At 36.5% G+C, this 27,765-nt stretch overlaps 3 protein-coding genes across 10 annotated transcripts in view; 2 read left to right on the top strand and 1 right to left on the bottom strand.

Annotated features, from left to right (window-relative positions):
• Positions 1-6,572, bottom strand: part of LOC107602536 (U2 snRNP-associated SURP motif-containing protein-like) — a 13,141-nt gene extending 6,569 nt beyond the window's left edge. The window contains exons 1-12 of one of the 4 annotated variants that reach the window (XM_016295061.1): positions 6,428-6,572; positions 5,119-5,217; positions 4,660-4,771; positions 3,906-4,027; positions 2,795-2,820; positions 2,344-2,385; positions 2,168-2,256; positions 1,935-1,970; positions 1,733-1,815; positions 1,472-1,637; positions 764-975; positions 107-150 (exon numbers count right to left, since the gene is read on the bottom strand). In XM_016295061.1, the coding sequence (XP_016150547.1) occupies positions 107-150; positions 764-975; positions 1,472-1,637; positions 1,733-1,815; positions 1,935-1,970; positions 2,168-2,256; positions 2,344-2,385; positions 2,795-2,820; positions 3,906-4,027; positions 4,660-4,771; positions 5,119-5,217; positions 6,428-6,472 (1,076 nt within the window). In that variant the 5' untranslated portion in view covers positions 6,473-6,572. Of the gene's footprint in view, positions 1-106; positions 151-763; positions 976-1,471; positions 1,638-1,732; positions 1,816-1,934; positions 1,971-2,167; positions 2,257-2,343; positions 2,412-2,794; positions 2,821-3,905; positions 4,028-4,659; positions 4,772-5,118; positions 5,218-6,427 lie in introns of all 4 variants that reach the window. The other 3 variants (XM_016295060.1, XM_016295062.1, XM_016295063.1) reach the window with 3 other exon arrangements.
• Positions 6,573-12,704: 6,132 nt separating this feature from the next.
• LOC107602535 (alpha-tocopherol transfer protein-like) lies at positions 12,705-15,924 on the top strand. Of its 4 annotated transcripts, none has more exons than XM_016295057.1 (6): positions 12,705-12,982; positions 14,508-14,661; positions 14,744-14,937; positions 15,153-15,263; positions 15,351-15,571; positions 15,913-15,924. In XM_016295057.1, the coding sequence occupies exons 1-5, from the start codon at positions 12,794-12,796 to the stop codon at positions 15,558-15,560; spliced, it is 858 nt and encodes a 285-aa protein (XP_016150543.1). In that variant the 5' UTR covers positions 12,705-12,793; the 3' UTR covers positions 15,561-15,571; positions 15,913-15,924. The 4 variants fall into 4 exon arrangements, with proteins under 4 accessions (XP_016150543.1, XP_016150542.1, XP_016150544.1 ...); XM_016295056.1 differs by lacking the exon at positions 15,913-15,924 and adding an exon at positions 15,708-15,804; XM_016295058.1 differs by lacking the exon at positions 15,913-15,924 and having other exon boundaries at positions 15,405-15,804.
• A 4,119-nt stretch (positions 15,925-20,043) lies between these two features.
• Positions 20,044-27,765, top strand: part of LOC107602531 (probable serine/threonine-protein kinase kinX) — a 29,393-nt gene continuing 21,671 nt past the window's right edge. Inside the window, exon 1 of one of the 2 annotated variants that reach the window (XM_016295050.1) lies at positions 20,044-20,212. In XM_016295050.1, the coding sequence (XP_016150536.1) occupies positions 20,176-20,212 (37 nt within the window). In that variant the 5' untranslated portion in view covers positions 20,044-20,175. Of the gene's footprint in view, positions 20,213-20,928; positions 21,098-27,765 lie in introns of those variants that run through there. The other variant, XM_016295049.1, reaches the window with a different exon arrangement.

Here is a 27,765-nt window from a genome sequence, read left to right as displayed (position 1 = left end):
CCCAGCCTCTGGTAGCCTGGATATGGCCAATCTTTCAAACTGCAGAGATGGGATAAGTTCTTTCTCTACATTTCATAAGAATTTGGAAAAAAAGAAAAACATGTACCTTTCTGTTGGGATAACCACTTTGACTATGGCTTGCGACAGAGTCTGGATATGAAGTCACATCAGATAATAAACATAGAATATATGTGAGTATTGTTAAAAAGAAACAGGCATAACACTAAATGCAACATATAGTCCTACAACAACAAACGTGTTCTACTGTGTCAGTTTTAAAACTTGACTGAACACATTCCTTAAAGAAAGAGCAGTTGAAATAATATATCATCTGCATCCATAATATATATATATATTTTTTTTTAAATCTCTTTACATTTCTTTCAAACAAGCAATATCAAAAAAAGTATAGTTTCATCCTAACTTGCACCCAAAACCTATAAAATGTCTTGTGCAACGGATAATCTACACTCCAAAACACTTACCGGTACAATCAGCATGGTACATATGTAATTTACATGACTGATTTATTTATAAAAAATTGCTAATTTAATAAATGCTAATTTAGTCAAATAGTAAGATTCTAAGGGCAAAAGTTTTTTCCACAAAGAAGATAAAGCCGAAAAAGGTCTGCACCTCTTTCACACAAAAAAATTAAATACATATTTATATATATATATATATATATAAACACGTTATTTCTCCTAACTACATTTATGACCATGCTAACCAAAATCTTTTTGTCCCACGTATGCCAAGTTACCTTCTCAAACTCCTCTTTGCACTTTGGAGGGGGAGGCATAGGAGCAGTGGGGTTCTTCAGCCTCTCTTTGGGCTGGGCATTGAAGGGCAGTCCAGAGGGTGGAGGCGGGAGGGTGTGCTCCATCATTGAAGGCGGAATGTATATGGGGTGAGGAGGAATTGGTACACCTTTGCCCCATCCCAGTTTCATTTCAAAATTCATTATCATTTTGCCTGAAATGGACAGCATTCGGCAAATTATTCATTGGTTTTATGGGAAAGCGATTGTTTTTAAACAATATCTTAGAAAGCAAGATGGCCAATGGCCGAAATAAAGCTGATATAGACCTATATGTTAACACACTATTTATAGGCAGTAAGAAACACTGGCATAATTCCTGCAAATACATTTATATTTAATATTTTCTAAAAACAACTGTAAAAAAACTGATATGCATAAATATGGGAAAAAAACTGAAGAAAAAAATGTGTAAAACAAACAGATTTATATTTTAGATAGCAACTTCTTGATTCTGTAATCTTATTATTATATTTTTCACAAATAAAGAAGTCAAACATAAATATGAAAAATAGTAGTATAAACACAGAATTCCAGCTTCCGACATATCTCACCCAAAAAGAAAAACTCATGTGATAAATAAAATGCAGATTATCGGTTGATTTATCGCATTACATCAGTCAACCACTAGATTTAAACAAATATATTTACCATTTAAATGTTTAAGTGCACGTTCAGCATCTCTCCTCGTCATGAAGGCTACAAAACCACAGTTCCTTTCCCTGGCCCTTTCCTCATCAGTCCTGGGCCACATAATTTTCACACTGGCTAATGGACCATAGCGACCGAATTCCTGACAGAGCATCTCCTCATTCATCTGGAGTATGAGAGAGAGTATGTTTTAGCATGGGAAACTCTGGGTTTCAGACGTTACCTAACAACAATTATCAGGAAAAAAGGAAGACCAATTACCTGAGGATTTATGTTGCCCAAATAGAGATTTGTAGTTGTCGGATCACCAACATCGTGTGAGCCAGGAGCAGAATCATCCAAGACTGAAAAGCAAAATAATAGCTCTGAATAACAAGTGACGTTTTACCATCTCTTCTTCCATGATGGGATACATAAACAGCAAAATGGTCATTGCATTACACAGTATATAAAACAAAATTACCACTGGACGGACGGTTTCTTCGTGAAGAACCATCCGCTAAAAGCAGAAGAAAAGCAGAGTGAATTTTGTTTCCTGAAATTAAAAAGCGTATACGCTGCTGAATTGTGGCAGTGGCCAAGACATGTGGGAGGGGCACAAACTTCACTGGGTCCATGAGTGAACGTAGGGGGAAACAGACTGTTTTGGTGAGATTTATTTTATTTATTTTTTTAATCCTTGAATAAAGAACTTACAGGATCGCTTTCCTTCCGTTGTGGGAAGAGGCTCAAAACGACTGACTCGGCCCTTCAACCGGTGCCTTTCATCGCGCTCCTCCTGTATCCTAAAAAACAACAACAGAGGGTTAAACTTCAAATGATCATTTTAAAGGTGCTTCCATTTATTGAATAAGAATTTCAAGAACACCTACTGTTTCAGCTCTTCTTTGAAGAGTTCAAGGTTGCTCTTTTTCTTTTCTTTGTCTGCCTTCTTTGATGCCTAGGTAATACAAAAGAAAAAAAAAATGGGTTATATGACAACAGATGCTTCAAAGGGTTAGTTCACCCAAAAATGAAAATTAGCCCATACATTACTCACCCTCAAGCCATCCTAGGTGTATATGACTTTCTTCTTTCAGACGAATCCAGTCGAAGTTATAGACTATTTTTAATTTGATCTTTCAAATTGCCACTCAGCGGGTGTTGCATGCATCCGTCCAAAAGCAGTTAAATAAAATGCGCCCATCCATTAAAACAAGAAAAGTGTCTCACACGGCTCCGGGAGGTGTAGCGGCTCCTTCTGTAGTGAATGGTTGCGTTTTTGTAAGAAAAATATCCATATTCAAAACGTAATAATCACTTTAATGTAGCTTGCACCACCACTTTTCTTTGTCTGCCTTCTTTGATGCCTAGGTAATACAAAAGAAAAAAAAAATGGGTTATATGACAACAGATGCTTCAAAGGGTTAGTTCACCCAAAAATGAAAATTAGCCCATACATTACTCACCCTCAAGCCATCCTAGGTGTATATGACTTTCTTCTTTCAGACGAATCCAGTCGAAGTTATAGACTATTTTTAATTTGATCTTTCAAATTGCCACTCAGCGGGTGTTGCATGCATCCGTCCAAAAGCAGTTAAATAAAATGCGCCCATCCATTAAAACAAGAAAAGTGTCTCACACGGCTCCGGGAGGTGTAGCGGCTCCTTCTGTAGTGAATGGTTGCGTTTTTGTAAGAAAAATATCCATATTCAAAACGTAATAATCACTTTAATGTAGCTTGCACCACCAGTTGTACACGGAAGCAGCTCCGGGAGGATGACGTATGAGTTCAGCACTGCGCATGCGCCAGTGAGTCTTGTGAAAACCAACGTTTGTTAACAGGAACAAATGAATCAAAGTTTCCTTACTTTAGCAAAGGAAAACCAGTCTCCTCCTGGCTTATATCGAAATCCTCTGACATTCTTCTTTACAAATCCTCGTTTTGTACTTCTAATTCGTGACCGTTGTTTTGTTTTGATCTCTCCCCTGCGCTTCCGTGTTTGTCACTTCTGAGCAGCGCATGCGCAAAGCCGACCTCATACGTCATCCGCCCGGAACTGCTTCCAATGTACAACAGTGAGCGCAAGCTACATTAAAGTGATTATTACGTTTTGAATATGGATATTTTTCATACAAAAAATGCATCGATTCACTACAGAAGGCCTTTGTTCACCCCCCGGAGCCGTGTGAGACTTTTTTTTTTTTTAATAGATGGGCACATTTTATTTAACTGCTTTTGGACGGATGCATGCAACACCCGCTGAGTGGCATTAAACAGCTTGAAAGATCAAAGACAATTTTTAATATAACTCCGACTGGATTCATCTGAAAGAAGAAAGTCATATACACCTAGGATGCCTTGAGGGTGAGTAATTTATGGGCTAATTTTCATTATTGGGTGAACTAACCCTTTAAAATAAGGTCAGATGGAAATAAATGACAAAAGACTCACATTGCGTTTATCTAATGCTAAAAACTGTGGTGGAGTTTCCAAAGGTAAAAAACTTTTAGTCTCCAAAATCCTTGATTTCGGTTTGTAGAGCTTTCCTTTCTTGTCATCAGCTGCCACTTCCTCTGTAATAGATATGTAACGCATATATAAAAGCAGAGACAATTAGGAGGAACGTACAATAAAAATATTTGCCATTTTGCATAATTTAAAAGAAAAGTCAAAGAAACACTGATATTGATAAATTGATTCATAACAGAAACAAATATTTTTATTCCGCAAGGATGCATTAAATTCATGAAAAGTGACAGTAAAGATGTATAGAAATTTCCATTTTAAATAAATGCAGCTCTTTTGATTTTTTTATTCACCAAAGAATCCTGGGGGAAAAAAGTATCATGGTTTCCACAAAAATATTAAGCAGCACAACAGTTTTCAACATTGATAATAATAAGAAATGTTTCTTGAGCAGAAAATCAGCATATTAGAATGATTTCTGAAGGATCATGTGACACTGAAGACTGGAGTAATGATGCTGAAGATTCAGCTTTCCCATCACACCGGTGATTGCATAGGTTACATTTTAAAATATATTAGAAAAGAGTGACTTTAAATTCTAATAACATTTCACAGTATTACAGTTTTTATTGAATTTGGATTAAATAAAAAAACCCTTGGTGAGCATAAGTAACTTATTAAAAAACATTAAAAAAAAAAAACTTTGATCCCAGATAAAAAGATCACATGATAATCCTACCTTTAGTAGCATTAGCGATCCCACCACGAACAAACGTCTTCACTTTTCCTTCACCTCCCTCAAAAGCAGCGAGAAATTCCTCATAGATCTCCGCAGCTGCCCTTTCATCCTCCTGTGAAAATCACAGATTGTGTCAGATATTTATCAAAGTGAAATAATGTTAAACGTGTGTCACAAAGCTAGGAGATGTATGGCAAAATTAAAACAATGTGTTCTAAAATAGGCCAAAAATACCAAACATCCTGGAATCATAGTCTGACTTTAAAAATCAAAATCACAGTCTGTGTACATCATACACTACGCAATTTTCTGTGAAATCTGTCAACTCCAACCGCCCAACATCTTTAGACTGGATCTAACTTTGGGCAACTGGTGTCGACTCCTTTAGACTGCGTATCGGGGAACAATCTGTGCATAAGTCAAGTGATGAAAGCCAGCCTTTAGACCTCATCTGCTTACCTTCTTCTTGAGTTCATCCTGTTCTTTCTTACTTGGTGTTCTTTTCGCAACCGCCATCTTGCCGATACTGAAGGCCTTTAACTTATTTTCCAATAAAGCCTGCATGAAAATATGAAAAGAATGAATTATACAAGTCAGAGATGACATGAGTTTCCTCTAATAATATAGACCTTTGGTTTCTTGGCTAAGGAAAAAAAAGAGATGTTAATGCACTTATATACAGTCCAAAACCAAAACACATAAAAACAAAACGCAAAAAAAGGGGAAAACAAGACGAGGACGGAAATAAATAATGAACGTATCCATATTAGGTAATGGTTTGTTTAGGTTCTCTGAATTAAAGACGTAGCTGTTTGCCATGAATAAAGAGGTGCACTTTGCAGCAACCTATCTCTGAGTACACAAGGACAGATGAGCTGGAGTGGCTAGTATAACACCAGAAGTAGAAAATCATATATTACACAGACATCAGCTGCGTTTTCATTTTGGTTGACTCGTTCACGTGGCTAGTAACTACTAGCGAACATGATCATGTTAGCTCGTCAAAGCAAAACCAGCACAACTGTGCACACACAAATGCGCAATTAAGATATTCTCAATGCTAATAAACAATGTCCATCTCCTCTCTATAGGAGTATAACGTCCAGAAATCAATGTAATATTTGTAGACTAACGTTACGCTCGTGTTAGCCCTGTCAGCAAACAAACACAAAGCAACTTATTTCATGTTCTGTGGTGGTGTCAAGGGCATAATGAAACATAATATAAGAAGATCAAATGCAGCATATACGGCCAACAGATTTTAGTCTGTTAATGTGTATTATATAAATAAAATCTGTGCAGCCGCCGGTTGTCTAAGTTAGCTAACCGCACTGCTAGCGAGTTAGCATCACAACCGAGCAACTCAATGGACCTTTCTCGTAACACACAGCGACACACTACCGAATCAAACTCAATATCATTCCGCTTTTATTATCGTAAACAAGAACAACTTATTTCATGTTCTGTGGTGGTGTCAAGGGCATAATGAAACATAATATAAGAAGATCAAATGCAGCATATACGGCCAACAGATTTTAGTCTGTTAATGTGTATTATATAAATAAAATCTGTGCAGCCGCCGGTTGTCTAAGTTAGCTAACCGCACTACTAGCGAGTTAGCATCACAACCGAGCAACTCAATGGACCTTTCTCGTAACACACAGCGACACACTACCGAATCAAACTCAATATCATTCCGCTTTTATTATCGTAAACAAGAAAGGTTGATTTTAATATACAGATGTAAAGTAGAAAAGTCAGAAACTACCTTAGAGTTGGCTTTCTGCGCCCCACCTGGCGTTTTGTCCGCCATTTTGCCCGACACTGTGCGCGAGGCGCGTTCGTTCACTCTCTCCTACTGAACGAGTCCATTTGACGTCTATTTCTGAACTGAAGACAGACCTGAGTGAGTCTGTCACAGTCTGTGTACTGGTATATGAGTGAGTTATGTGAACTGTTATTGATGCACAAGACACCGGAATTCAGAATGCACTTTTAAAAGAATTGTATTGTGCAATGCATGTGGAGTCTGAAGCTGGTTTACTGGCCTTAGCTCAGCTGGTTGTCTAGCTGGTTCAAGCTCGTCTGCTAGACTGACCAGATGAAAGCCTGGGCAAGCTGGGAGACCAGCAAACCTTATATAACTACCCACTTTACAGTGGCTGCACGCCTGGAACTGCCGTGCTAATTGATTTGCAACAAGACATGACATGCCAGTGTATTTCATCTTTTGCAACTGTATTCATTTTCAATATACTAATATTCATAGGCCTATCGTAATATTCAGTGAATTGTAGCTCCAGATTCTGTATAAAAATGCAATGCTGCATAAAAGTACAAGGGCCTACAAAAAAATGGTAGCTCTGACCCACCAGAAGCTTTGCTTCTCTGTAAAATGAAATGCAGCATCAGCCTTCAACTTGGCAGTTGTCATGACATTCAGTATTTAGAATTTCATATTTTCACGGTTTTATATCATAATTTCAAATTCAAAATATAACATTTCTGCAGCAGTAATTCTTGCATAAATGTATGCCACCTCTGTGCAGCATTAATCAGTGCACCTTTTTAAAATATATACAGGTGCATCTCAATAAATTAGAATGTCGTGGAAAAGTTCATTTCAGTAATTCAACTCAAATAGTGAAACTCGTGTATTAAATAAATTCAATGCACACAGACTGAAGTAGTTTAAGTCTTTGGTTCTTTTAATTGTGATGATTTTGGCTCACATTTAACAAAAACCCACCCATTCACTATCTCAACAAATTAGAATACTTCGTAAGACCAATAAAAAAATTCATTTTTAGTTTTTTCCTTTCACTCAACTTTCTGTTAACATGCTTGTATACAGCACTCTGTGAACAGCCAGCTTCTTTGGCAATGAATGTTTGTGGCTTACCCTCCTTGTGAAGGGTGTCAATGATTGTCTTCTGGACAACTGTCAGATCAGCAGTCTTCCCCATGATTGTGTAGCCTAGTGAACCAAACTGAGACAATTTTAAAGGCTCAGGAAACCGTTGCAGGTGTTTTGAGTTGATTAGCTGATTGGCATGTCACCATATTCTAATTTGTTGAGATAGTGAATTGGTGGGTTTTTGTTAAATGTGAGCAAAAATCATCACAATTAAAAGAACCAAAGACTTAAACTACTTCAGTCTGTGTGCATTGAATTTATTTAATACACGAGTTTCACAATTTGAGTTGAATTACTGAAATAAATGAACTTTTCCATGACATTCTAATTTATTGAGATGCACCTGTATACTGTACACCACTTCAGATGCAGCCTCTGTGCAAACGGTAATGCAAAAAATATGAATTTCAACTCACAAAATAAATGGAAATATGTAATTTATGTAGACAGTGAGGTAGATGTTGTCACGCAAATAAGAAAACTGATAATAGGCAGCATAAAAGGCATCTCAAACCCTGAAATGAGTGTATGCTGAATTGCTTACAAATTACTCCTTTTATGCAGAATATTTCACACATCAGTAAAGCATAAGTAGCCTATATAAGAACTCCAATGAAGCTGATCATATTAGTTGACAACTAAAATGTATTCTGCATTTAAGTTACTCAGGTTTAGTATGTAACCAGTACTCAGTTTAAACAGTACTCTGTTTTAATATTCATGCATACACTTTATTTGTTTTAGATTTTCAGTATTATGTTGTAGTCGAGGTAGCTGGCATGACATATTTACAACACCACCAAACGATAACCTTGAGGGAGCTTGAAACTATTTATTCTTTATAGGGCAACAATACACTGTCAAAAACACAATGCACAAGTAAAAAAACCAAAAAAAACCCAGTAGAATTCACATTTTGACACATTTTCAAATGATTTTATTATTATACAATTGAAAACATAACCCTATGTTAAACAAATAAAAACATAAAAAGGTTGACCTTTAATTGATTTGTTTGCATTGATCTAATCAGCATGAAAAAAGTCAGCTCAGATTATGTATTTTGTTTGAAATTTCACAAAATTTAGTCCACTTGATAGGTAGGCAAACTAGTTTGTAAAAGAAAGTTTGCAAAAAGAAAGTTTGCTAATGCAACCAGACGACTGAAAAACGTATTCCAGTCACCATATATTCTCACCTACCTGTCTGATTGAATGAACAGTACACGGTATTGTGAATAGTAAGAGTGTACTATGAATATAATATAAATGCATTTAAACCTAAATTTAAAGAAACAGCATTAGAATAGTAATAAACAGGCATTTGTTGAAGGATATGTGGCTTCGCTCTTGGCATTCACCGCGTGCCTTAATTGAAATACATTAAATCAAGGTCCACTGTGAACACGTACAGCGAGAGCCTAAAGTGCAAAGAGAGATTCATCTGGGCCTGATGAAAATCTGAATCATCATAGATATACATCATGACTTGGTCCATGCACCGCAGGCCAGACAAATCGTATTCTGCCAACAGGTGTATTTATTCAAAAGCCTTACTTAAGGCCTATTTAGATATGAATCTCATCCTGGTTAAATAACGCTCAATGTTTCCTTATCTGGTGAGCCATACTGGAAGCCTGTGTTCAGACGGACAAAGCACACAGCCAGGGGCAGTGCGTTCAGAATGCCTGCACATCCAAGGCATCAATACAGCCTTCCATCCCTGTAACCTATAAAACATCAAAATCATAACAGTTTAACCATGATGGCAACCAGGACTATTCGACATGCAATACACAGAATAACGTCGAACATTAGACAACACACGCAAATAAATCCCCAAATATAAGCCTCATATAAAACGGTTTAATGATCCCAATATTCGCCAATTAAATCGTACCAGAATACGCAGAAGATTCATAAGGTTATTATTTAATCCCACTGCTGTCGGCAGGAAGCATCCGCGATGATACCCGCATCACCACTGCATCATCCCACAAAGGTGGATGAGACTTGTTTATTATCTACGTTTGTTTTAAGATTTTGGAGTTCATGTACATACCTCCGTGAAGCGATGCAAACCTGTTCATATCGCTGATTAATATTAAAGCGGACTTTCAAATAAATGACGAGCCAACGACATATAAATATGGAAACTGCGCGAGCGAGGGAGGCGTGACGTCACCATGCAGCCAGATGTTGAATCCGTGCGTCCTTGAGTTTAGCTACAGGCTATTAGCCAACAAAGGACGTGCCAAACGATTGATTGATTATAACACTTAAATGACAGTACTGCTAAAAAAAAAGAGAAAAATACAAACAAACAAAAAAAGTAGCTTTTGGGCAGAACGCATGCCACATCAAAACATGAAATGGAGGGCTGCTATGATTATGTTATGTTGGTTCAATTCAAACATCTAATATAAATCCGTTCATGTACATACCTCCGTGAAGCGATGCAAACCTGTTCATATCGCTGATTAATATTAAAGCGGACTTTCAAATAAATGACGAGCCAACGACATATAAATATGGAAACTGCGCGAGCGAGGGAGGCGTGACGTCACCATGCAGCCAGATGTTGAATCCGTGCGTCCTTGAGTTTAGCTACAGGCTATTAGCCAACAAAGGACGTGCCAAACGATTGATTGATTATAACACTTAAATGACAGTACTGCTAAAAAAAAAAAGAGAAAAATACAAACAAACAAAAAAAGTAGCTTTTGGGCAGAACGCATGCCACATCAAAACATGAAATGGAGGGCTGCTATGATTATGTTATGTTGGTTCAATTCAAACATCTAATACAAATCTAGTACTAAGAAGAAAACATATCTTCAAGTAACAAGTAACAACCATGTTTTGGTTAATCATTACATCACATTTGAACTACAAATCAAGACACTGAAATGTAATAATACTTCTGTTAACTGTTGACCAACTAGCAGTTTACCAAGTGGTAAACAGTCTTACTTTTCAGATTCAAATTAGACTAATCTAACTTTTTTATGCAATTGACTTCATGACCAGTCTTGAAGGAAAACATTTACATTACTATCTTTAAATACCAGTCATTAAAGACTTTAAAGATCAAGTGCTGGTTGCATAAACTGCTTAGACTAGTCTTAAAAAGTTAGCTATCTAATCTGTTAACTGTTTAAAGTCAGTTACAAAAATGTAGGCCCGATTTTAATAAGAAAAGTGAGACTCATCTCTTTGCTAACTGCTAGTTGGTCAAACTAGTTCTTAAGACACAGTCTTAACATAGTGGCTATGTTTATGCAACTGACCGCTGAACTCTGTCTGTGTGTATACAGTATGTGTTCAAAAGTGATATGCAGGTAAGTGTGTGAGTATGTGCATGTAATGTGTGTGTGTGTTCAAGTGAATGTTGGAAAGTATTCCAAGTGTGCATCTGTAAGTCGTTATTTGTGTGTGTGTTTGTACATGTGATGTAACTTGTAGCCTACATGACAGAGAGAGGGTAAGAGAGAAGGAAATTATTTTAAAAAGCTTTTGACTTAAATTAAAAAGGGGAGATACCAGACTATTGAAAGTGTTTCTTTATTAATCCATAAAATTACAATTTTGTTATGTCATGGCAAGCTTTTACATCAATGTTGTGATAAGGGACAGCATGTTGGGACGGTTGCAACAAGATGTGGCAACTATCCCTATACTGACTACCCTGATAAATCTTGCTATGCTAGCTTTAACACATGCTAGCTATGCCTGTTAGAAGCTAAGAAACACTGATTAAAAATGATATGACTTTACAAGCTTCACACAAACAGTTTAGACAGTATGACAAATAATTTTTTATACCTTAACATTTTTATTTATTTTGTTTTATTTATTTTTTGCAGAAGGAATGGTCACATGTGGCTGCTTTTTTCAAGAAAGGACTAGGTCTTAATTGAGCATGTGCAGCATGAATAACATTACTGTAGTTCATTCCTGATTGAAGGAATAAGCCATGTTACAACTGCAGCTTGTTGCAACCCTCCCCACTTTTTTCTAATTGTTTGCTAAAACAATAGTTATATTATTGTTGTCTATTATATATTTTGTCTTTTACATTTTAGGTTTTCTTTAATTACGTAGTTTGTGTTTTGCTGTTACATAGACGAAAATATGCCTAATATGCGGTACGTGACGACATGCCCCACTATTGTGTTCAATTAACTTTATTGAGTAATAGCGGTGGAAATAAACAGCAACAGGTGCATCATGCACTTATTATTTTTGAGGGGGCACGAGGTATTAATATTTTTAATAAGATTGACTTTGTTTTTAACATGAATTTAATAACGTGAATTTAAGAAAAAAAAAACATTGTAAGTTACTAATTATACCACTTTCATTGTACAGAAAGAGAGCAAAGAACATTTACATTATCAAATAACATTATCATTGACTTCAGTCTAGCCACTCTCAAAAACTTCACTGATTATAATCACTGAAGCTGTTTACACTGTGAAATGCACATCTTACTTACATCGTTTGCACATCTGCACTTCGTTGTTTCTGATGAGAGAGAATTAATTGGCCAGAGAGCAGAATTCGGTCAGCGACCCGCGCAGTGAACAAAAAGCCGGCGTTTCAGCGATGACTCATCTGAACGCCTCTGATTGGCCGTTGCAATTTATAAACTTAACAGACTCGTGTGTGATTGGTCATAATGCGCAGCGCTGTAAAACGCGTCTGTCTCTGGCTCAGCGCCAGCCAGCGAAAGCAGATTTGAATTTAGCAGCTAGTGATGTGCCGCACATCACACCCATGTGATTGTATCAATTATAAAAAATATTAGTCGGCTATTTTTTTTTCTTTTGGAAGCTGCATTCCAAATCCACTTGGCTCGAAAATCTGAGGGGGAATGGGCATGACGCCTCTGGACAGCAATATGATTAATTCATTTTACATCTTGGTTTACTCTCTCTTAAACAGCTGGAGGAATTACATAGGCTAACGTTACCTACATATCTTTGTAAGGAATTTACTTCAGTTTTGAATAAGTCGTGGGTCTTGTGTCTCTTTAAGCTGGTGAGAGACAATTCAGTCCGGAGTTTTCTTGGTTAATGTTTGACAAACCTTGACCTGTACAAAGGTGAAAAACATTAGGCGATAGCTGTCAGTGGGATGTGAGGGGCTCATTCCCTGCCCCCTTTACGCAACACCCCTGCTCAGAGAACATGACTTTCGATCGACTCGCGCAGATATGAAGTCTGAAGAAGCTGACAACATCGAAGAATTAAATAATTTACCTGTTGATTCTATTCGGATTGCACCGTATTTGTCTGAACTGAAACAAAAAGCAGAAGTGAGCATTCGACACTTGAATTTGTCGGCAACTTTTTTGATCCGGTTTCTTCAGGCGAGAGACTTTGATGTGGCGCTGGCGCTCAAGGTTTGTAGCACTCCTTTAAACGATGACTGAACTCCACTGATATTAACTTGTAAACCAAGTTAACGTGCTTTCTGTAGTATAGTGATACCGGTGGTGATACGTGATTTGATTAGCAATAATATTTACTGGCGACAGGCCCTTTGACACAGTGCATGAATCTAACTGCTCATTTCCGAATTATATTAATAATTTATGCGAAAGAAAATAAGGCATTTACAATCGCTATTTTGATTTTCATAATTGTTGTTTTTACCTATGATTTATGGTTACTGAGGTCAAGTATAGTTTGCTTATTTTCTTCCTTGTATTGTGTTTATATACTTGAGTTCATTTTAAACTGTATTATAATTTAGATATGGGGTGTCAAACTGATCCTGGGGCTAGTTGTTCAAAAAGTTTAATCTGGATCAGAATGATCTGGATTTGGAAATCCCATGTTTTGCTATCCAGGATCAGGTAACCCATCTTACTTTTGTGCCGTTTTAAAAAAAAAGCAAAATTGGATCGGATCACCCTGATCCAGATACACACTTTTTCAGATTTCCAAATCTGGACTGCTAGTGCTCTATGGAGCTCCTAAAGGCACATGGTGATGGTAAAAAAGGGCAAATGTTTTGCATTCTAGTTTTGCATTGCATTTACACAAATAACTACTTCTGACTGGTCCATCTCCGATGATTGTTGTTTACAATCAGTGATAAAAAAAAACTTTAAATTAAATATAATATCTTTGCTTGATACTAATAGCTGTTTGGTGATTTGGGGAAATATTACATATTACAAATGTTGTATTTTTTGGACCAGTTTTAAACTTTTGTTACATTTTTGTTCCTGAAATCCACCCTTATGCTGGGATTTTTTTGGGGGGGATCAAAAGTATCCCAATCTTACTAAAACGTTTCGAACAACACAAACTGAGGATTTAATCCAGATCTAAACCAAGATTGGATTTTGTGATCTAATCCGAATTCAGAATCCTTTTTTTTCTTTTGAACAACCCATTTTCAAGATTTGATCCAATCCGATGGCCAAATCCGATCAGATTACTTTTGAACAACTGGCCCCTGGCCCCTGGAGGGCAGGAGCCCTGCAGAGTTTAGATTCAATCCTAATTAAACACATCTGATCCAACTAATCAAGTCCTTCAGGCTTATTTGAAAAATACATGGTATGTGTGTTGGAGTAGGCCCCTGGCCTAGAGTAACCTATTTACTGCAGTTTTCTGCCTCTTCATTTTTATTTAATGTAAATGTAAATTTCTGGCCACCAACATGTTCCTTCTTAAGTCTAGAATTTAGTTATTTCAGCCATGTTAGCAATTGAATTTACAATAATCTACACAACTGTATACTGTATGTTTATAGCTGACATTCAGATGCATTCAGATGTCAACCCAACCATAATAAATGTAATGAGCAATTCTTCTTTGAATTATGTGTTATTAAGATTTTATGTGTTAATAATATTCTTAAGTTAAAAAACTTTAGACTAACATATCATTGATGTTGTATTTTTTTATCCACAGCTTTTGATTAACTATCATAAATTAAGACAAGAATGTCCAGAAATAACAGCTGATCTGCGGCCATCATCCGTCAGTGGACTTCTGCAAAACAATTACCATGGAGTTTTGAGATCACGAGATGATGCTGGAAGTCGAGTTTTAATCTATCGGATTGGCAAGTACATACACAAATCATTTTTTAAAAGTTGTCTTGTTCATTATAATGGTGAATATCACAAAATGTAAAATGTTTTCAGGTCAGTGGAACCCCAAAGAATTCACAGCTTATGAGGTTTTCCGTGTAAGCCTCATTACATCAGAGTTGATTGTTCAAGAATGGGAGACTCAAAGAAATGGACTCAAAGCAATTTTTGATCTCCAAGACTGGTGCTTCGCACATGCCCTGCAGATAAATCCTTCTTTGGCAAAAAAGATCTCTTCTGTACTTACAGTAGGTATCCATTAAAACATTTTCATGAAACATTTATAAGACGTCACTTATTCAGATTTCTGTAGAAGATCTGGCTTTAACACCCCTAACTTCATCTGCTAAAACTTGCTTATCAATGTCCTGTATAGTTTTTTTTGTTGATTCTCTTTCTCTTATTGCAAGGTTTTAATATTACCTAAAAAATGTATATAACAAATATAAAATCTATTTTGCAGGACTCCTTTCCTTTGAAAGTACGTGGCATCCATTTGATAAATGAGCCTATTTTTTTCCGTCCTGTCTTTGCTATGATCCGTCCATTTCTTCCAGACAAAATCAAACAACGGGTTAGTCACATTTAAGTACATATATGTGTGATTTTAAGAGTATTCACTTTAAAAGATTTAATATCAGTGGTGTGTTTTTATTTATAGATTCATATGCATGGGAGTTCATATGCCCAAAGTCTCTGTGATTACTTTCCGAAGGCTATCCTCCCTCCTGAGTATGGAGGAACCGGACCCAGCATAGATGAAGTGTGCCAAGATTGGACTGAGTACATCATGCAGTCTGAAGACTATCTCTATAGGCTCTCTCTAGACTTAGGTGGAGGCGATGCTTCTCAGTCATCTGCCGATGAGTGATTACAATGAAGGTATTTCTTACCATGTGCTCTTTATGCTAGATGATGTAACAGATCCTGCTGGGGCAGGTTACACATAGTCTCCGAAAATCAGGATAATATTGCTGACTTAAAATTCACCCAAAAATTTTTATTTACTCACCCTCAGGCCATTTGAGATTGTCCACTGGAACAGATTCTGAGAAATTTAGCATTACATCACTGCAGTGAATGGGTGCCATCAGATTGAGAGTTCAAAGAGCTGATAAAAACATCACAATAATCCACAAGTCATCAATGAACATCTTATGAAGCAAAAAGCTGCATGTCTGTAACAAATTAATCAAGACTTTTTTTTTTTTTACTTCAAACAGTTGCTTCCAGCTAAAAAAAAAGAAAAAAAAGAGTCATCTATCCATAATACTGCTTTCTCCAGTGGAAAAGTCATCTAATATGAATAAGGAGAGAAATAGATTAAGCTTTGTTTATAAGTGGAAAAAAGTCCAAAACAATTCTAAACAAATTTGTCTGTGGATGACCTGAGTGAGTAAATTTTCATTTTTGGGTGAAACATTCCTTTAAATTGTAAAGCATATTAGTGTAAACATATATGCTTTGCTTATATACTTATACTTTTTTTTTCATATTGTACTTGAATTAATGGTGCAACTTTTTAAATTGTATGCCTAGCTCTCCTAATATTCCAGACTGGGGGGAAAAAAAGAAATTCCCAGTTACTTAGTTTGACTAAGTCATATTTTTGTATAATGTGATTTTATTGAATTCTATATCACACAGATATTCACTGCAAGTACTTGATATACCTCTGAAGTTACAATATAGCATGAGATATCATATTTTGTGTTTACTTTTAGAAGAAGGATTCCACAGTCACTTGTAAATAATACAAGTAGTGCACAATATTGTGCATTACCGAAATATCAAAGTGCCTTTCTTATTTTCCTTGTGAATTGTCAAGGTTTTTATTGTTGTATTTTCATAACAATGGACATAACTCAGGATGTCACATACGTCTCTGTGCTTCTAGAAGTTAGATATCAATTATCATGAACTGCTTCATTATATTGCTGCTCTTAAGTCAAATGATCTGTAATGTAACTGTAAACTGCAGCATTTATTAGCCTTTGCTGAATTTGAAATAAATAAACAGCTGAAGACATGTACTTATTTAGGCTAAACCAAGTGGGATTACAAAATGGCACTTTGGTCTAGTGCCTTTTGCTCTGACTCTTAAACAAATATAAACAGAGACTAATGACCTTACTGGAGCTCGTCATGTTTACAGATTTCCTTAAATGTGAATTTCTGAAACCATGTATATACTCTAATTCAGTTTGTTGCATTCTTTCTGTCACAGTGTATCTAAAGACAGAAGAAAAGGACTGTTTTACATTATTTAATTGTGCTGTCCTCACTTATTATCAAACTATGACTGTTTTTTTTAATTTAATGTACATTATCATAATGATAAAAAGTTATACACAGACATATTAATACACAATGTGCAACTCAAATAAACTTGGCAGCCAAACAATTGCAAAGGTCATTGTGTGAAATTCTTTCCCCAACTGATTTTTGAAATCTGTGTTATTCAGTATTATCTGCAAATTCCAACTGGGTGGCTATGGTAAGCACTCCATTCCTTGCTTATTCTTAATATATTTAATTCTTACAACATTTTTTTTTTAGATATATGATACAATTGTAAGATATAAACAATAAGAAGATATATTATTAATAGTAACAATAAGTCACTAAGAAATCATTTAAAACCATAGTTTTGTAGTCTGGTTAGGGACATAAAACTTGAATGTTAAATCTCCTGGGGGAACCAAGAAGATCCTAAGATAACAATCCCTCCGTATCAGCATGGTGTCATTGCCAGTGTTGGGGGTAACGCATTACAAGTAACGCGAGTTACGTAATCAGATTACTTTTTTCAAGTAACTAGTAAAGTAACGCATTACTTTTTAATTTTGAAGAAAATCTCGGAGTTACTTTTTCAGATAAGTAACGCAAGTTACTTTTTTTCCCCAATTTATTGATTGACAGCTCTCCTGTCCCCATGTTGAGAGAAATCAGAAGATGTTACTGTAGTTCTCAAATAAATATGAATATGCATTAATTCATCTCACTCACAAAATAAAACACAGATTCAGTATTCCTCAAAATGAATACAAATAATGAAACTCAGAAAATGACGCAAACCTGCAATAATTAAATGTTAAACAACACAAATATCCTTTATGTATTTAATCCCATTCTATTTGCTTCTGACCTTCGATGATCCAGTTCAACCATACTAATAATTACTCAAACATTTGTGTCTTTTTTTATTGCTGAAGTGTGTTGAAATTTCTTATTCTGTATTGTACTTTACTTTCCCTTCAGCCTGAGGCTTATTCATTTCACTTTTGGTGTGAAAAGGCTTTTATATTTGCCAAAAATAGAACTTTTTTATTTTAAAAACAAACAAGCAAGCCCTGTCCAGATTTAAAAAGTAACGCAAAAGTAACGTTACGCATTACTTTCCATAAAAAGTAACTAAGTAACGTAATTAGTTACTTTTTTATGAAGTAACGCAATATTGTAATGCATTACTTTTAAAAGTAACTTTCCCCAACACTGGTCATTGCGTAAGGGCCATATTCCCATGTTTTTCTAGCGGGTACTATCTGTACAGTACAATTGGTCTGCATTTTTATTGTATTCATTCTGTGCACATTATCCACCAAATCACACTTAAAACAATCTCCTGGTAATGAGACTGACGCAAAGAAATGACAACTTTATACCCCAGTTCTGTCATACTGTAAGAATATTGTTGAATTGATTGAGGCTATATTTCAGGGCTGTCCAAACTCGGTCCTGGAGGGCCGGTGTCCTGCAGAGTTTAGCTCCAACTTGCCTCAACACACCTGACTGGAAGTTTCTATGCCTAGTAAGAGCTTGATTAGCTGCTTCAGGTGTGTTTAAATGGGTTTGGAGCTAAACTCTGCAGGACACCGGCCCTCCAGGACCGAGTTTGGACAGCCCTGTTTTAGGCGATTATTGCACGCCCTCTGCTGGTAAAAACACAAAATACACGATAACATAATTTTTTTTTTACAGCATGACACACTAACAACCAGTAATATCCAAAGCGCTACTGTGCAACATTATATTGTGACACCTATCACTTCAGAATGTATAGGCAAATGTATCCTGAAGATTTACACTGTGAAATACAACGAATGTCACTTTCTCACACATGCCAAATGGTGGGAAAGGCCCAAATGGTTCCCACACCTCATTAACCTAAAGCAACCATCTAAGATTGTATCATGCTAATACAGAAAGAGTATTGTGGCATGTTTATATTTGAGGAGCACTGAATAAATGTGTTAATAAAGTTATAGTTAGTTTTGTGCACATAGCTGCAATCTTTAATCCAGTCTGTAAATTACGGTTATAATTATCTAGATTTGAACTTTTTTGTCAAGAAAACATGTGGGACAAATGATTCCTCAACTCTTTTGTCACTTAAGTGGTGATGGTTGTTACAAAGGGTAAAAATAGGTTTGACTGTTACACTGATCTAATTAAGCATAATTAATCAAGTTAATCTTGCTTTCTTATCTTTCACTTATATGATTGACATGCATAAGTAGTGTGGCAGCACTGCCTGAGATTAGGGGGAATTCTCGCGAAATCTCGAGTTTCGACAGAATAATTCAAGGAAAATCTTAATTATTAAAGATTCTCCTATATGAATGTCAGAGTGTATAACAGTTTGAAAACAATTAAAGTTTCAACGGGTTTTAAACTCATATAAGTATCAAGTTCCACACTACTTACTACTGTCACTTTAGGATGAGGTGGACAAAAGCAGAAAGGGGGTGGAGCACAACTTAGAGTCAATGGAACAATTTGTACCAAGACAAAAGTACACAGTTTTCGTTGTTAATTTCCCCCCCTCACAATATAAAGCATTATTAGGACAAATTCGGTACAACTTTGAAATCTGTTAAACTAATGTAACGTGCAACTGTGTTTCCTTCATTGTGTGTTTTGTACAGGCTAGATTTGCAAGTAAATTTGAGGCAGAAAAGATCTTACTTCCAGAGTCCAGGCAGCAGTAATTTTGCAAATCACAACCTACGCAAGCTCTATGTAGTTCACACATAACACGACAAAATCATTCGACCGTTATACGCAAAGATAAGAATTATGATCATCACGTTAATTGTTTTGCATTAACATCAGTGTGTGAAAAGATATGGATTGGATCTCGCGAGAAGTCCAACCTTCCATCTTGCCACGTTCCAGCGCTGGCAGGAAAACACAGGGGCAGAACTGGGCGGTCTTACCTCGCAGGTATCCACACGATTGAATAAGCCATTGGCCACTGCTCAGCGATTGGATGGCATTTTCATTCGCCCCGCCCACAGCGTCTTTTGTCTGGACAGTATTGGTCGAATTTTCAGTCACTCAAAGGGGGGAAGGGTTGCTATGGGCCTCGGTGTATGAAGGCGTAGGGATTTGATTTTGCAGGGCATCCGTACCAGAGCTGAGACTGGAATTACAGTCAGTTTATTTGTTACAGAACAAGAAACGTCGAAGAACTTTCACTTGCAATGGCTAAGAAAAATGCAAAAGGACCAGTTAAAAAAGGTGTGTATGTTTACTTTTCTAAAAAATACGTGCATTCTGCGAAGGCCTGAAAGTTAATCGGCGGCAAGATTGATTTTTGTTTATCTAATTATATCTGTATAGGAAAGGGGGTGGAGCACAACTTAGAGTCAATGGAACAATTTGTACCAAGACAAAAGTACACAGTTTTCGTTGTTAATTTCCCCCCCTCACAATATAAAGCATTATTAGGACAAATTCGGTACAACTTTGAAATCTGTTAAACTAATGTAACGTGCAACTGTGTTTCCTTCATTGTGTGTTTTGTACAGGCTAGATTTGCAAGTAAATTTGAGGCAGAAAAGATCTTACTTCCAGAGTCCAGGCAGCAGTAATTTTGCAAATCACAACCTACGCAAGCTCTATGTAGTTCACACATAACACGACAAAATCATTCGACCGTTATACGCAAAGATAAGAATTATGATCATCACGTTAATTGTTTTGCATTAACATCAGTGTGTGAAAAGATATGGATTGGATCTCGCGAGAAGTCCAACCTTCCATCTTGCCACGTTCCAGCGCTGGCAGGAAAACACAGGGGCAGAACTGGGCGGTCTTACCTCGCAGGTATCCACACGATTGAATAAGCCATTGGCCACTGCTCAGCGATTGGATGGCATTTTCATTCGCCCCGCCCACAGCGTCTTTTGTCTGGACAGTATTGGTCGAATTTTCAGTCACTCAAAGGGGGGAAGGGTTGCTATGGGCCTCGGTGTATGAAGGCGTAGGGATTTGATTTTGCAGGGCATCCGTACCAGAGCTGAGACTGGAATTACAGTCAGTTTATTTGTTACAGAACAAGAAACGTCGAAGAACTTTCACTTGCAATGGCTAAGAAAAATGCAAAAGGACCAGTTAAAAAAGGTGTGTATGTTTACTTTTCTAAAAAAATACGTGCATTCTGCGAAGGCCTGAAAGTTAATCGGCGGCAAGATTGATTTTTGTTTATCTAATTATATCTGTATAGAGATTATAAACAAGCAAAATAATACGAATGACCCCAATGCATTGTGTCGACTACAGTCGTGGTATATAAACTGCCTTAGTTGTGTTACACTGTAACCACAAATAGTTCTTGAATCGTTGCTAACGTTACATTGCTGAGCGAGTAAGAACTTTTCTGTTCGAAACAGTCCGAGAGGGGTGTAATAAACCCCCCTGAACACGCCTATGCACTTGGAAAATTAAACGAAATCGTTGCAGAAATTCTGCATGCGTTTAGTCTTACTTGCACGAGCACCACAAGGCCTAGTTTATTGCACTGTTGGTTAATTCCGATAGCAGCAAATGGCCTTTATTTTCAGATAAATGTTTGCACATCGCTGGAGCCAGAGTTGCCCCAGTGCGAGCTCTTAAATGCTCACGTGTCAATATTGAGAGAGCATGGGAGGGGTTACACGTGGCCTCTAGGGTCCCATGTCCACACACACTCTGTAATTAAAAAGAAAGTCTGCCACACTGCAGGACCCCACTGCTGGTTAACAACGTCTGGGCGTTGGGTTTAGCTATCTAGCTATTATTATTGACTTTAGTAACTGCGTGGTTATTACGCAAGAGTGGTAGATGAACTATCAAACTGTTCAAGGAATATGAGCGGCAAGATTGATTTTTGTTTATCTAATTATATCTGTATAGAGATTATAAACAAGCAAAATAATACGAATGACCCCAATGCATTGTGTCGACTACAGTCGTGGTATATAAACTGCCTTAGTTGTGTTACACTGTAACCACAAATAGTTCTTGAATCGTTGCTAACGTTACATTGCTGAGCGAGTAAGAACTTTTCTGTTCGAAACAGTCCGAGAGGGGTGTAATAAACCCCCCTGAACACGCCTATGCACTTGGAAAATTAAACGAAATCGTTGCAGAAATTCTGCATGCGTTTAGTCTTACTTGCACGAGCACCACAAGGCCTAGTTTATTGCACTGTTGGTTAATTCCGACAGCAGCAAATGGCCTTTATTTTCAGATAAATGTTTGCACATCGCTGGAGCCAGAGTTGCCCCAGTGCGAGCTCTTAAATGCTCACGTGTCAATATTGGGAGAGCATGGGAGGGGTTACACGTGGCCTCTAGGGTCCCATGTCCACACACACTCTGTAATTAAAAAGAAAGTCTGCCACACTGCAGGACCCCACTGCTGGTTAACAATGTCTGGGCGTTGGGTTTAGCTATCTAGCTATTATTATTGACTTTAGTAACTGCGTGGTTATTACGCAAGAGTGGTAGATGAACTATCAAACTGTTCAAGGAATATGTACCCCTGCTATTACATTTTAGACACGCGTGTATAGAGTTATCATATGGGCTGACTTTACGCCGTAAAGAGGTTAATTTAAAAATTAAGGTTAAGCAAAAACTAAAATGTTACTGTAAAACCTTTAAATAGGTAAACTGTAAGTTATTTCACCATATACGATGAAAATATGTATTTACAGGTCAACACGTGCAATTATATTGTATAATTGTTTTCAGTAATTTATTTATTAATTTTTACGTTATTTAGTGTTGTGTGTTACCTTGTTTGCCAGGTCCCCTGTACACTTTCTATTAATGTTTGTTAGCTACTGTTCATGGTAAAGCCTATTTAGTTCATGGAAATGCTTAATTTATCATGTGGCCTGAATTTATGGAGATTGAATTGTTGCTTAATTCCAAATAAATAGATTACGATCCATAAATAAATGTAAAGAGATTAACAAACATTAAACATATTGACAAATAAACAGAATGAGATGAAGTTTCACAAACATGAATTAAATTCACAAATAGAAAATGAGATTTGCAAATAAAAAAGCACATTCACAAATACATATTTATGTCACAACCACAACTTTGCCTGGCATTTATTTGTGAATCGCGTCCTGTGCATTTGTAGATAGCTGCACGCATTTGTGAGTCGCGTCCTGTGCATTTGCGAATTGTGAAACATTTCTTGCGTTAAAGACGTGCTGACAATCCACAAATACGTGGACTCCACCCACCGTCTACTCAAGCCAATCAGATAACAGCCACATTTCGCTAACCAATTGTAACACGATCTCGCTATAGCCAATCACGTTTTGCTTTACAATCAGGGCGGTCTCATCCTGAGATAACTTCATTCATCTGCATTGGCTCAAATAGGTAATATAAGGGCCATAAAATGGGTACAGTAAAATATGTTTAAAATTCAATTTCGTTAGACCATTAGACTGTGTATCATGCCAAGCCACAGTATTATATTTTATGTGCCTTTGAAAATGCCAGAGAAACAGCTTTAAATCACGGCTATGGGAACAACGCTATACTGGATTCAAACGCGTTATGGAAGCATCATGTTATTCAATATGGAAATAAAAGCGTCAATAAGTAACTGACTAATTAATAACTGAACTCAACCTCATAATAAACATTTGTTTGTGTAATAGGTTAAATTGGCGTCACACAACAGCCAACAGCATTTCACATTATTTTAGTCAAGTCGATGTATATGAGCTGCTCTGTGGATCTAACTATGTATGAAGTTTTTGATATTCTGTGGAGGTCAGTTCACAGCAGTGATAGAAATGAATCTACCAATAAGCTTAAATATATATATTTTTACCTTTTATAAGAATTTTTACATTTATAAAGCCATTTTTCTTAAAAGTGTGCATATTTTTGAGTCAAATTCTTGCATATAATTTGTCAATTAGAATAATGAGACATTTGGGCTGTTACCAAACAAATGGTATAAATATTAACAAAATGAATCTTTGCAATGCAGAGGAAACACAGAAGCTGCATCTGGAATGGCATTTAGATGTCACGCTGTTTAATGCAGCTCAGAGGGACATGGGATGCTTTAACCTGCAGTTACAAATGCATAGATAATGTTTTAATATTTTAAACAAAAAACGTCAAATACTGACATTTGAAATTATTAAAAAAATGAAAAGAAACTAAACACCGTCATGTTGCTCAGAGAGCAAAAACAGGCAATATGGTGTCTAAACTTTAGTCTCTTAATTAACTTTTTGTTTATTGAACTGTATCACATAATTTTAATATCACATTTGAAATCATGTAGATTTTTGGAAAAAAGAAACGACATTGATATATAAATGATATATAAACTATATTCAATTATATAAATTTATACATTTTCTGCTCCCATATCTTGAATTTTGTGATCATTCGAAATGTATTTTAATAAACTGAATTATACAGTGAAAGAACGCACTGTAAATGCGCACACGCACCAGTCTAAGGCACGTAACAAAAAAATGTGGCTTGGCATGATAGACAGTCTAATGGTCGAAGGAAATCCAATTTTAAACATATTTTACTGTACCCATTTTATGGCCCTTATATTACCTATTTGAGCCAATGCAGATGAATGAAGTTATCTCAGAACGAGACCGCCCTGATTGTAAAGCAAAACATGCTTGGCTATAGCAAGATCGTGCTATGATTGGTCAGCAAAATGTGGCTGTTATCTGATTGGCTTGAGTAGACGGTGGGTGGAGTTAGGGGTGTGCGATATTGACAAATTATATCTCGATATTTTATGGGATTTTATTGATAACGATAATTAGACGATATTTTGCTGAGTGTGTTATTGTGCTGGTACCTTAAGGACTGCCGAAGACAGCTGACTCCTAATGTTTGTAATATTCTTCATATTCTGTGTGGTGGTCAGTTCATACTGATAGAAATTAATATTTTCCAATAAGTTTAAACTGATTTTTGCATTTTATGGGCATTTTTACCTTTATAAAGCCATTTTTTCTAAAAGTGTCCATTATCTTTTGAGTCAAATTCTTACATTTAATCAGGGAATTAGAATAATAAAACATTTGGGCTGTTACCAAGCAAATTAAATCAACACAGAAGCTGCATCTGAAGTGGCATTTAGATGTATTTACACACATGTATTTTGTTTAATGCAAGACATGAATGCATTTAACCTGCAATTACAAATGCATAAATAATGTTTTGATATATTAAACATAAAACGTTGAATACTGATATTTGAAATGATTTAAAACATGAAAAAAAAGAAAAGAAAAGAAAGAAAAAGCCAACATTTGAAATGAAAACCGCCAGCAGGTGGCAGCAAATCACTGTTAATAAGTGAGTCATTGCGATTGAACCGAATCTTTTAAACGGTTGATTAATTCAAGAACGAAACACCGTCATGTTGCTCAGAGACACAAAACAGAGCTGTGGCTGTATTCGGAATGATTTTTGTTGGCGAAATAGAGCAAAAACAAGCAATATGGTGTCTAAAACGTAAGTCTCTTAACTAACTTATTGTTTATTGAATTCAATGTCACATTTGTAATCATGGTAATTTTTGGAGAAAAACGGCACTCTTCGTGTGAAATTTAATAACTATATGAAGTGGTATAAATATATAAATTTTCTGCCATTGTCTTGAATTTGTGATCATTCTAAATGCATTTTAATAGACTGAATCATGCAATGAAAGAAAACACACTAAATGCACACACGCACTACTCTAGACTTCACGTAATGTATGCGTGCACTCTGTAGGGATGTTTTGAATGGTTTTTGCAAAATACTCGATAATGTCAAATCGCACATCGTTAAAACAACAATTACGATATTATCGCAGACGATATATATCGCACACCCCTAGGTGGAGTCCACGTATTTGTGGATTGTCAGCATGTCTTGACGCAAGAAATGTTTCACAATTCGCAAATGCACAGGACGCGATTCACAAATAAATGCCAGACAAAGTTGTGGTTGTGACTAGGGGTGCGCCGATCCGATATTTAGTATCAGTATTGCTCCGATACTGCCACTTTCTGCTGGATCGGGGTATCGGTCAGACGAGACCGATCCAAATCTGATATTGTGCATATACTATTCTGTGTTATTGTTAAGCCCCACGAAAGGCACAAAAACATTATAACGCACCATAAAGTTTCCGTGCACTATATTTCAAGTGTTCCGAGACCGTTCCATAGTTTAATGTGAGGTACAAATTAATATTTAAGTCGTTAAATTCAAGTTCACGTAAACTCTTCTCTCTGCTGCGGCTGTCAATCATCCTCCATTCAGCATTCAAACTGCGCGTCGCCTTCGGTTATGACAGTCAAGACGACGAAACTCTCTCTAGGACAGGGGTGTCAAACTCATTTAAGGTTGAGGGCCAGATCGGAGAAAATGTCCCCTTGTGCGGGCCGAATTACCTTTTGTTAAACCCTAGTTTGCTCACAATGACATTAATATTAACCATACAAACTACAATATAATAAAAAAAAAAACTAGGACAACTAGATGCTTGGTTATTTTAGGGGTGTGCAATATTGACACAAAATGTCTTTTTTTTTTTGATAGTGATAATTACCATATTTTGCAGAGTGTGTTTTTGAGATAGCACCTTGGTTGGTTTTTAAGCCTGTCATGGATAAATAAATATGACACTAAAGCCGCCAGTAGGTGGCAGCAAGTCTCCGTCTTAATGAGTGATCCATTGACTCATTCATTCAAAACGGCTGATTTGTTTAGAAACTAAGCTAGTGATTGTCTTTATGAATGGGCCACTGAATCATTGAAACAGGAGTAGAAGGGCAGTTTAAGCATATTTCATAAACTAAATGTATTCTGAAGCACAGTATAAAAAAACAAATTAAATATTAAAAAAATAACTTATCAAAATTAGAAAACACTTACATATACTTCCCATTTATTGGTGTTAATCTGGCACCTAGTGCTATTTTTCTTAATTATAGGACAAACCCTATTTAACTGGCAGCATTCCTCTAATTTTCACTGAGATTGCAAGATGGCAGGCTGCTTTAAGGGGACAAACCATGCGACAGCAGGTTGTAGTGAATAAAGGCCAAAGGGATGACCCTTTCAGCCATTGCAAGAGAAGCTGGTCATTCCAAATCTGTGATTTCTAGAATATTGCAGGTGTACATTGACCCTAATTCATTCAAGTCCCCCCAAAAAAGGCTGGTCGTTGGGGAACCGATGAAGAGTCATTTCAACACTGCAGCTGGAATTGCTCTCCAGTTCAGTGCTGAACAGACTAAGGATCTGTCTCAGGATGTTTAAGAGAAGTTGGACTGAAAACGGACTCTGCAGTGTCCTTTCATCAGCAGAGAGAATCAAAAGTCTAGACCAGGGGTGTCAAACTCATTTACGGTTGAGGGCCGGATCGGAGAAAATGTCCCCTTGTGCGGGCCGAATTACCTTTTGTTAAACCCTAGTTTGCTCACAATTACATTAATATTAACCATACAAACTACAATATAATAAAAAAAGAAAATCATAGGACAACTTTTTTTTTAAAGATGATGCTTGGTAATTTTAGGGGTGTGCAATATTGTCACAAATCTTTTTTTTTTTGATAGTGATAATTACCATATTTTGCAGAGTGTGTTTTTGAGATAGCACCTTGGTTGGTTTTTAAGCCTGTCATGGATAAATAAATATGACACTAAAGCCGCCAGTAGGTGGCAGCAAGTCTCCGTCTTAATGAGTGATCCATTGACTCATTCATTCAAAACGGCTGATTTGTTTAGAAAC

This window comes from Sinocyclocheilus grahami, unplaced genomic scaffold, assembly GCF_001515645.1.
Source record: "Sinocyclocheilus grahami isolate Dianchi unplaced genomic scaffold, SAMN03320097.WGS_v1.1 scaffold329.1, whole genome shotgun sequence".
In the NCBI taxonomy this organism is placed as follows: domain Eukaryota; kingdom Metazoa; phylum Chordata; class Actinopteri; order Cypriniformes; family Cyprinidae; genus Sinocyclocheilus; species Sinocyclocheilus grahami.
Note: the sequence above shows the minus strand (reverse complement) of the source record. Positions and strands in the feature narration are given on the sequence as shown.

Bases quoted from the DNA above. Each gene is read 5' to 3' on its own strand.
- LOC107602535 (XM_016295057.1), top strand. From the start codon at position 12,794: ATGAAGTCTGAAGAAGCTGACAACATCGAAGAATTAAATAATTTACCT. The intron at 12,983-14,507 runs GTTTGTAGCACT...TTTTATCCACAG, and splicing joins ATGTGGCGCTGGCGCTCAAG to CTTTTGATTAACTATCATAA. The intron at 15,264-15,350 runs GTTAGTCACATT...TTTTATTTATAG, and splicing joins CAGACAAAATCAAACAACGG to ATTCATATGCATGGGAGTTC.